General features: G+C 36.6%; 1 protein-coding gene across 2 annotated transcripts in view; it reads right to left on the reverse strand.

Annotated features, from left to right (window-relative positions):
* Positions 1-10,812, reverse strand: part of LOC109960049 (uncharacterized) — a 24,887-nt gene that overhangs the window by 11,361 nt on the left and 2,714 nt on the right. For both annotated transcript variants that reach the window (XR_002274935.1, XM_020599884.1), the window contains exons 2-3: positions 2,223-2,365; positions 1,495-2,122 (exon numbers count right to left, since the gene is read on the reverse strand). Coding sequence is in view for 1 of the 2 variants with exons in the window: in XM_020599884.1 (XP_020455540.1) it covers positions 1,495-2,122; positions 2,223-2,365 (771 nt within the window). In the remaining variant the exon portion in view is untranslated. The remainder of the gene's footprint in view (positions 1-1,494; positions 2,123-2,222; positions 2,366-10,812) is intronic.

The raw sequence follows: 10,812 nt of genomic DNA on the forward strand, positions 1-10,812 counted from the left end.
TATTGAGGAGAGGATGGATGGGGCCATGTATCGCGAGATTTTGGGCAACAAGCGCCTTCCCTCAGTAAGATCATTGAAGATGGGTCATGGCTGGGTCTTCCAGCATAACAATGACCCCAAACACACAGCCAGGGCAACTAAGGAGTGGCTCCGTAAGAAGCATTTCAAGGTCCTGGAGTGGTCTAGTCAGTCTCCAGACCTGAACCCAATAGAAAATCTATGGAGGGAGCTGAAACTCTGTGTTGCCCAGCGACAGCTCCAAAACCTGAAAGATATGGAGAAGACCTGTGTGGAGGAGTGGGCCAAAATCCCTGCTGCAGTGTGTGCAAACCTGGTCAAGAACTACAGGAAACGTCTCTCTGTAATTGTAAACAAAGGTTTCGGTACCAAATATTAAGTTCTATTTTTATATTGTATCAAATACTTATTTCATGCAATAAACTGGAAATAAATTATTTAAAAATCTAACTGTGATTTTCTGGAATTTTTTTGTAGATTGTCTCTCACAGTTGAGAAATGAAAATTACAGTTAAATTATTGATGAAAATTACAGCTCTGTCCATTCTTTGTGAGTGGGAAAACTTGAAAAATCGGCAGTGTATCAAATACTTATTTGCCTCACTGTAGCTACTAATGTGGGAAACAATGATGTACAAGCCTACATCAGGTACGGTCTATGCAAGCAATAGTTTAAATGTCCGCAAATAAAATTATAGTATACAGTAACTGTTGTGCAAAACTTTGTCATTTCTTATTGAATAATTTCTTTATATAATGTTTGTTTTAATACTGAACAATTATTTGATTAGGTCTCCTCATGAACAATCATACCAATCACTAAATACTGGAATTTGCAGTAAGTGAAGGTATTCAAATAGCTCAGTGGGATATTCTAATTCTTCTTCAAACAGAAACTTGTGCCATTAGAAATATTATTTTCCCATAAACGTCTCTTTCAGTCTGTAGCTTGTTTAGTATTGTAGCGGTACAGATAAGGTTTATTTTTGTTAAACCTCAGCAGACACCAAACTGTAAAGCAAACTGCTGCTACATGCAGCAAGTGCAACGCATACAGGTGGCACGTGATGCGCATCATAACACCCGAACACATTATTTTCCATGCCAGCCCGCACACTGGTGGTGCACTGACATACATTACATCATAGCAGGTTAACACACGGCAATGCATCAGGATACACTATTGTCTTCTTTTCCCAGCGTCGCCATAAGTACTTACCTATTTCGATGGTCTGCACATGAAATTTGCTCTGTTGCTTGTTTGTCTTATGGGTGTCATATGACAAGATGCACCACCACCAGTGTGCGTTGCCCTGTAGTTGATACAGAACTTTCTGCTTTGAATGGAACTCTACTATGAAAGTGCTGCCTAGTGTGACCTTGGTGTACCCAAATAGAAGAATCACACTTTTGGTGAAGATTTACACTGAAAATCTACTGAAACTGATTTTATGCAAAATGAATTAAAAGCCCTACCTGAATAGTGAGAATGGCATCTTTGAGTGCGGGCAACCGCTTATCCAGTTCTTTGCTGTTCATGACCAGCTTCAATCCTTCTAACAGACTATTTCCTTTTAGAGTATTAATGCTGTTAGTACTGCTCCCGTAGTTTTGACTGGGACTCCTCTTTCTCTTTTTGTCTTTGGCATGGCTCTTTTCACTACCGCTACTTCGCGACTTGGACCTCCTGCCCCGACTCTTGTGCCGTACATGACTTTTGTTCTTGTTTCGGCCATGACTCTGACTCCTGCTTCGTGCCTTGCTGCTGCTTCTTGGCCTGCTTTTGCTTCTAGCTTGACTTTTGCCACGAGTTCGACTTTTGTTCCTTCCTCTGCTTCGGCTGTGTGCTCTACTTTTGCTTCGGCTGCGTGCTCGGCTTTTGGCTCTTGATCTCCCGCGACTTCTACCGTGACTTCTACTACGACTATGGCTTTTGCTCCTAGTCACATGCTTCTGGAACTCCGAGTCTGATATGACTGCTTCTTTCAGGGCATTAGCTGACTTAAATGCTTCAGCAAGGTTGTATGCCATGTCCCCCTTCAGATAGTCTGGGAGAGGCTTGTTGGCTGCAATGCATCTCAGGAATTCTTCACCAGCTTGTTCACTGAAAATCAACATGCATGTGTTTCAAACACCAGCAAAAACAAATAAGTACATTAGAGCAAGAAAACAAAACATCTTATTAACACAATAGAAACATTTACCTGCTATCTGGAGGAGGACGTTCCACAGGAGTGGGATTCCACTGTGGGACTTGATGTGGTGGTACTGCAGGAGAGACGATCTGCTGGTTGCCTCCCAGAGCAATCACTGTACTACGGTCTATGGAGAAGCTGCTACAGTGGGGCTGAGAGTATTCAGAAATAAAGTTATAGTGCTATATACAAGACAGAGCTACTGTAGAATTTTTAAGGCATTGTACTCTGCGTGATCAAGTTTGTGAATATATTAAAAAGGAATCTCCATAAATTTGAGTGAGAAATTATAGAAATTTTGTATATCTAGGAGATGTATGCATTCTCAGATTCTGGTTTTTAAAGCTGTAAATAATAATGGTGCTCATACAATGTAACATCTATTTATCTAAACAACCTCTTCAACAGACTGAAAATGTGAGTCAACAAACATAAGTAGTATTGTGTTCATTAAAAATAAAAGAAACAAATGAGGCATTCCCAAATTTAGGATGAATTGAGATCAGGACGTGTGATTCAATGCTAGTCCAGATTAACCTGCAGGAGTTTCTGAAGACTTGTATATCATTATATTCTACCATGGAGGAAATTAATTCCGTGCAAGTTGAAATTGACTCCTGGTCCTAGAACTCAGCTAGATAGTTGTCGGTTTTACTAACGGCTTAAAACGTTTATTTTTAACTGCTAGTTCTCCATGAAGGACAGAAACACATAGGTTGCTGCCTACTTTGTGCAACGGAATGAGCTTTTTTTTACCCTGAGATTTTATGCTTTTCCAAACACAAGCAGCCAGTATCACACACACTCTTCTCCTGGTCCCTGGCACCTCCAAGTCATGAACAACATTAAGCTGTGATCTGCTGGGTACCAACATGTAGTCTATCATATCCCTCGTCCAAGAATTTATGACAAAAATCACGTAGTCTAAACCAGGCATTAGGTCCAGCTGGTTCAAATTGGGATCTAGCTGAATTGTACTGTATTGGTCAGCAGGGCAAGGCAACAAATCCTAATGCATAAATCTTTGGACTGTTTGAGAGATCAGATTCTTAACATGTAAATATGCAATATGTGGTTGTGGTGTTAAAAACATGGATGACAGGCGGAGTTATAAAAGTCCTTTTTTTTTTCCTCCTAAAAATCTGGGTTCATTTAAGATTAGAGTTAATGGAACAGTTGCTTGGCACTCCTGCCACTCTGACGCTCACTGTGAATCTTCTATAGGTCTGACTGCTTAGATAACTACTGTCTAAATGAAGACAAATTAGTCTACAAAAATGTATGTTGTCTGCGTATGGGAAAGTTAAGAGTTTTTTTTTTTTAGATAAACTTTTCAGCTTCTAACACTAAATGTTAATATATATATATTTATCTTGTTGGGCCTTGTAAAGCAGGTCAAGAATTGTCAAAAGAAATTGTCACCTGATAATGTTTATGGATAAGCTTGACTTTAAAGACAAATAAAGCTTTATCAAGGATCAGGTTAGCACCATCTTACCATGGATGTATGGTATATGATCAGGTTATGGTATACTGAGAAGATGTCAGTGACCACAATAAAGAGAAAATAGACCAGCTTAAGAAAAGACAAACTTTTAACTTTTCAATATATTTTGTAGTTTTGTTCCCCTTCTAAGAAACAACAAAGCACAGCAACAGGAATTATGATACATATACAGTGGTTTAAATGAAATAAACAATTTAATGTATACTATATACAGTGGCTTCACTTTTTGCAGTTTATTGTGTTGTAGATCTCATTTGAAATGGGTAAAATTGCAGTGTTTGCTCAGCAATCTATACTCAGTGTTCTATAATGACAAAGTAAAAATGTTTTTGGAACTTTTTAGCTAATTTATTAAAAACTGAAAGATGAACTACCTTATCTACAAACCTTAATTCAGTACTCCATGAGTTACTTAATAAGAGTAGAAGTAAGGAATGAGCGAGTACTGTCAGGGACATTGCACTAGTAACTGAGGACGACACATATCATGGATTAGAAGAGACTGTGAACACAGATATTTACTGACTTCATGTTAATAAATACAGAGAGAGTGTGTGTGTGTGTGTGTGTGTAGAGGACAACTAGGCGAAGCCAGGTGCGTAGTCAATTATCTCATCCTTAGTCAGCACAGCAGCCTTACAAAATGGACCACTGAAGAAAAAGTCCTATCAAAAAATGTCTTCACTATGGGTGCAAGGAGGTGTCAACAAACATGCTGATACCCTGTATGTAAAGATATTCCATAAAATTAAGGATTTATCTTATAATACAAACAGCTGTCATCTAAGAGCTGGATGCCTCTTACAATGGGACAGAGATTTAGGTGGCATTCTCAGTGGTTTTGGCCATGTCAGTCAAAAACCATATATTCTGTCAAAATAAGAATGGGAAGAAACTCTCAGAAATACTAGTAATAAGAGTAGAGGATACTGAATGAGTCAGTACTGACAGACACACTGCAGTAGTAACAGCCTGACTTCATGTTAGTAAACAGAGTGTGTAGAAGTCAAATGGGCGCTTGACAAACAGCGGGGGCATCATTAACTGTCGCATCATTAAATCAGAAAAACTTTAGAAAAGTTTAGTTTTTCCTCCCCACTGCTGCCAAGTGCTGCTCAAAGGGGATTTGTTGGGTATTCCTCTATTATAATAATAATAGTAAGTTCTAGACATTACTCTGTAAAGTGTCCTGGGACGACTTTCGTTGGTTCTATACAAATAAATCAGAATTGAAATTGAAAATTTTGCCTCAAAAAATAGACTACAGAAGAAAAAGTCATTGCAATATCAAAAAAAAAGTGTTAGGAGGCTTAAACTAACACGCGATACCCTTCAGCTCTCCCAACGAACAAGGCAAAAACAGGCATCATCAGGCAAAGTGTGGTTGTAACATAGTATATGGGTTCTATTGGAGATTTTCAAATGTGTTGCAACATTTTTTTGACAAGTATCACAACTGATGTATTTAGGGTTAGGTTAATCATGCAATCATTTGTAAAGAAATTGTAAAAATAAATGTGTTTGTAAAGCACATGCATTAAGTCCATCTCTAATTACTCTACTAGAACACTGTGATCCAAAAGCAAATAATCCATCAAACAGAAACTATGTTGATATAGGCAACAAAATAAACTAAATGTAAACAAAAATATATATTATGTGACATTTGACAAGTAACCTTACTCAATAGCTGTACACTTTTATGATACTGTGGTGTTGCTCATGTATTTTCAAACCATATTTACATTTATTAATTTGGCAAAAGATTTTATCCAGAGCAATTTACAAACCCAAATTATAGCAAATAAGCAATATAATTATTTCTGTGTGCCACAAGTTCCTATCTATTTGTCCAGTTAAAGAAAGATACTGCAAACACCTTTCTGTATGGTCCAGTGGTTCGGCCAATCATTGATTCCTTCAAAATTTTCACTGCAAAAATACATGAAACAATGTGGAAGACATTGCCTGTTAATTACTGATCAGATATTACACTGATTGAAATATGCAGCACATCATCATTATTTCTACTAATTATAACACAGAAAAAAGCAAAAACGTAATTTCACAATAGTAATAGTAAAGACTAACATTAGCAATTAAGGTATTCGGTTACATAATAGCTTGCACAGGCATGGTTCACAAACAACCTAAACGTTAAAATAAAAAAATCTGCTTCTGCAAGACGCACTTATTTTGATGTAAAGCAGGTACATAAACAACTGTAGCCAGAAAAAGTGGGTGATCTATATTACGTTAACAAAATTCTGCTTTTTGTCACTGAAATGAATTCTGCAGTAAAAAGGTGGGAAATTTGTAGACAGTAGTAACTAGCAATCAGAATGTGGGGATGAAGTCGTATGCATAAGAACTGCTCTGTTATAGCTATAAGCAGCACGGTGTAGTATGGAAGCTGCAGTTTTAAAAGCCAGGTAAGTATAGTGTTACTTATATCTTGCAACATTCAGCTACTCTTACTGGGCTGTATTTTGTGTCAGTAAACAGGAGATTTCTGCATGATTCAATGGCAAATTCCAATGTCCAAATCTTCACCCTGCAATGGATGATCTTTAAGTGAGCCACACAGACATGTAATTTTTACAAACTGCTGTTTAAAATCACACAAATCTCCGGTTATTTTCCATTACAAATATTTCAATGAATTTGCTGATTTTGGCCAGATAACCCAATCGGTTCACTTACTTTTTCTTGCTACTGTGACCGAATTCAGTAAAGTAAAAACCTCTACCATCCTCTTGCCACTGCAACAATTTTCTCAGAGAAGTGGTACCTTATCTGACAGAAATGCAGGGGTGCCAATATTTTTGGCCATGACTGTATGTGGATTTTATCTTTTTATTTATGCATTTTGTTAAAGATCGTTTTAATATCTTCGATGGTGAAGTAAGTGGTAGCTCTGACAGTTATTCTTATTAATACTCATCTTGTTTTATGTGACCTTTCCATGGAAATTACCAACCAAAAGTCTTGTGTTGTGTGAGAATAACCAAAAATGTCAGCGTGTGTACGGAAAAACCTCTACCATCCTCTTGCCACCATGCCTGATAAATGTTCTGGGGGGAAACCCTGTCCTACATTAGTACAACGCAACATTGTGTGTGCCTAACCAATAATAGATTGTATGCAGTCCGTTTTGTGGCCATTATCTCTCGTGTCTCTCTCTTCCTCCACCAACTACAGTCGGTTCAGACCCGCTCCAACACATTCACTGTTCATATGTTTCTACTTTTGCCAATGTTTAATACTGAGGGATCAGCATTAATGCTATTTCTTTAAAAAAAAAAAACATAACTATGGCTGTAAATTTTCATCAGTGCCCCTAAAAACAAATGCAGACATAGAGCTCTAGGATTTATAATGCTACAGTGGCAGGGGAAAGGGTTACGTTAAGGATGACTCCAGTGTGTCATCAAGCCATGCTTTCATACATTACGCTATTATATTAGAGTTTGTGTTTTGTCTGTACTGGCCAAATAGCAGTGTCCATGAAGGTGAGTATTGATCAGTAATGATCATACTGCTGTATGAAATAGTTTTTTACACTAACATCTGGAATATGACTGTTTGCAGTTATCTTCCAAAGATACTATTTGACAGTCACCACAAAGCATCATTTGAAATTTGTTCTACTGTCATATAGCCTTTTCCTGCATTGTAACATTTGTCAAATTGTACATAACACCCAGACCCCTCCCAGAGTGTTTGCGACTCCCTGAGGCACAGACAACCACACAGGAATTCAAGTGTCACATAAAGACAAGACTAAGCAATAAATACCACCCAAGACGATGGCAGTATGTTCATATTCTTAAACAGCATTTAAAGCTTCAACTGTTAATATAAATATACATGGAAGTTGATTAATAAATGTTTATTCTGATATTTGGTAAACAGGAAACAGGCTGATTAACCGAACAGGCCATTCTCTCACTTACTAAATGTCTATAATTTTTTATGCTAACACTGTTACTATAATAAAGGCTCAGAAAAGGCATTGTACTTATTAATATTTATAAAGATTATTAAGAACCGTACCAACAGTCATGTAACCTAGTACATACACTCTTACAAGGTCACATTACCTCATCATGACATTACAGAGTTTAACACCATACAATGTGTGCATACATGGCTTACTTTTATCAATCTATAGCTTACTTGTTTGTAAGCTATACTAAGGCATAACTGCTTCATTTCATTAAGTGGATAGATAGATCTGCATTAACAATGGTAACTGAAAGTCAGAAACAACAGATACTGCAGCCTATAAAAATAGAGAATGTAAAGTTATTATAACGCCGTGTTGAATTTTGGGTAAATGTGCCATTTGGGGGGGAGGGATCCTAATTATTATCCATCACAAAGATATACCCTACATACATCTATAACTTAATAAAAAAAATAAATACTATCTCATACAATTACATACATCCAAACATCCACTTTAGTGTTTGGCTTGAGCACAAACAAGACAGAAATCGATTCATCTGCAGTGTGTGTTATCTGCCAATAGCTGCTAGCTAGATTTAGGGTGTAGAGTCATTTTTCAGCTTGTCATTCTTGTTACAAGTTATCTACAGTCAGCTAAAGTTTAAAATTCCTAATTACCACAGTCAGTAAAGTGAGATTTAAAGATTTAAGTTACTTTTTAGCCAAACTAAACAAGAACGTAGTAAATACAATGCTTCCCTCCCAAAATTGTGCCTCTGTCTCAACATTCACCATGGTGTGACGTACCTTCCATAATAACTAGATACTACACATATTTAATATTATATTATATAAGAACAAACATCACTGATATACAACACAGAGAATTAGTCTGCAAGTCATTAAAAATAATGATTTGCTGATCAAATCAGCAGTTTCCAATAGAAAACAATTGATGTGAATCACTAGCTGAGAATTATTTGGGTCACGTGACATGCTAACGTATCTTTTTTTTTTTTATACTTGTAGCTGTCTCAGCTCTTATACTGTATCTTTGGGGCTCTGGGAAGTTTTGAGAGAGGACCTGGCTGCAAACCTTTGCACCTCAATACCAAACCTCCGCCGTAGTAGAGGTAATCTTCTTTGTCTCATTTCTGTGTTAAAGAGGTAGCATTAGTCCATTTGGTAGCAGAGAAGGTGGAATGATTTAACAGGTAAGTTAAAGTCTTTCTTTAGTTTTTAAAATTGATAACGTACTGTTGAGTAGAACTGCTTCAATCACTAATTCGCAGGACAGCAGATTAGCCGCTGGGGGATGGCTAATGTCTGGCTTATGTTAGCTACGTTTTTATATATATTTTTTAATCTGTGTGCTAGGTACCTGGGGGAAAAACAAAAAGACCCAATGGAGCAGAAGTACGTGATTTCCCGTCAGCTACGGAGGTCCACCATCTTGTCTACAGCGAGATATGCTTGAGTTATAGATCTTTAGGAATTATGATCAGAAAGGATAATAAGAAGTTGACTGATAAATTGGACCCTTTAATTACATCAGTCAAGATGAAATTCAACTCTTGGTTAGCCAGAGATTTATCTCTATACGGTAGAGTCCTACTCAACAAAGCAGAGGGCCTGTCAAGAGCCTCATATCTTTTTTCCTCAATTAATGTCACTAAACAGAAGACATCTTGTTTAGACAGACTTCCCATTGATTGCATTTGGAAAAATAAACCACACAAGGTTAAAAAGGAAATTGTGTGTTTACCTCTTACAGAGGGAAGGCTCAATGTTCTAGATTTTTCTTCATTTAGCCATATTATAAAAATTAATTGAATCAAAAGATTTCTAATAAAATCCAGATAGCATGTGGAATATCATTCCAAATTTCCTATTTAAAAAGGTTGGTGGTTTAAATTTCTTATTAATGTGTCCCTTCACTGTGGGCAAGCTCCCAGTCAAACTCTCCAACTTCCATATATCAGTCCTTATGAGCTGGTCTCTCTTATATAAGCACTACTACTCTCCTCATAAATATTTTTATAGAATAATGCCATTATCACTTACAACATCGAATCCCTGTTCTTTGAAAATTGGTTTAACAATAATATTCTACTTGTAAAGCAGCTGTTTAACTGTGATGGAGCTCTATTATCATATGAGCATTTCATAGTTAAGTACAGGGTTCCTGTCTCCCAGCATGAGTTTAATACTGTTATTAATACACTTCTGTCTGGCATTCTCTGTTTAGTATGCTCCTTCTCAAACACACACCACTCTATCAATTTAGATATCGCTGTTAATGGCACTTCTAACTTTGATAAAAGATTCAATATCTTTATAAGAAACGCCCTCATTCCAAAAACAACAACAGCTGTTAAACATAAATGGGCATGCCAGACTCTTGATGGAAGAACATGGAACACAGTTTTTACTCTGCCCAACAATTTGTCTTATCCAACAAAGCTTAAGAAATTTCCTCTAAACTTTTACATAAATTTTATCCATCAAACTCCATTATTTGTAAATAAGTTCCAAACAGAAGAAAAATGCTCCTTTTGCAACAGTGAGGTAGAAACTCTAGACCATCTTTTTTTTTTCCAGTGTGTACGTGTGACAGTATTTTGGACTGACTTTTGTTTTGATCTCAAAAATTATCTTGGTAAGGAAACATTACTTAAAGAATATAACATAAATTTTTGACAAGCCCAATTTGTCTAGCAATGAAAAATGTATTAACAATCTGTTTATTATCTTGGCCAACATCTTGATTTGATTTATTTATTATTTCAAACATGTAACAACAGTTAGTATGTAATCACACATAATTCCAGACATGTCCACAAAAATATTTTCAGTTTGCTTATACCTAGTACATGCTTGAACGGAGTAGGAAGAAGTCAGACTTATCTAGTCCTTCCCCCTAACATCATCTTATCATCATTGGTTTGCAAGCAGTATTACTACATGGATACATATTCTACTTCCACATTCCCGTCTGATTAATCATTAAGCCTGTTCTTGCATATATCTTGATTGACACATACCTTTATATCTGTGTTTAAACTCATCAATATTCTTACTGCTTTTTATGTCCATACCTAAATTATTCCATAGTTTTACTCCACTTATCGAAATACAGAA

This window comes from Monopterus albus, unplaced genomic scaffold (assembly GCF_001952655.1).
Source record: "Monopterus albus unplaced genomic scaffold, M_albus_1.0 scaffold43.1, whole genome shotgun sequence".
NCBI classification, from domain to species: domain Eukaryota; kingdom Metazoa; phylum Chordata; class Actinopteri; order Synbranchiformes; family Synbranchidae; genus Monopterus; species Monopterus albus.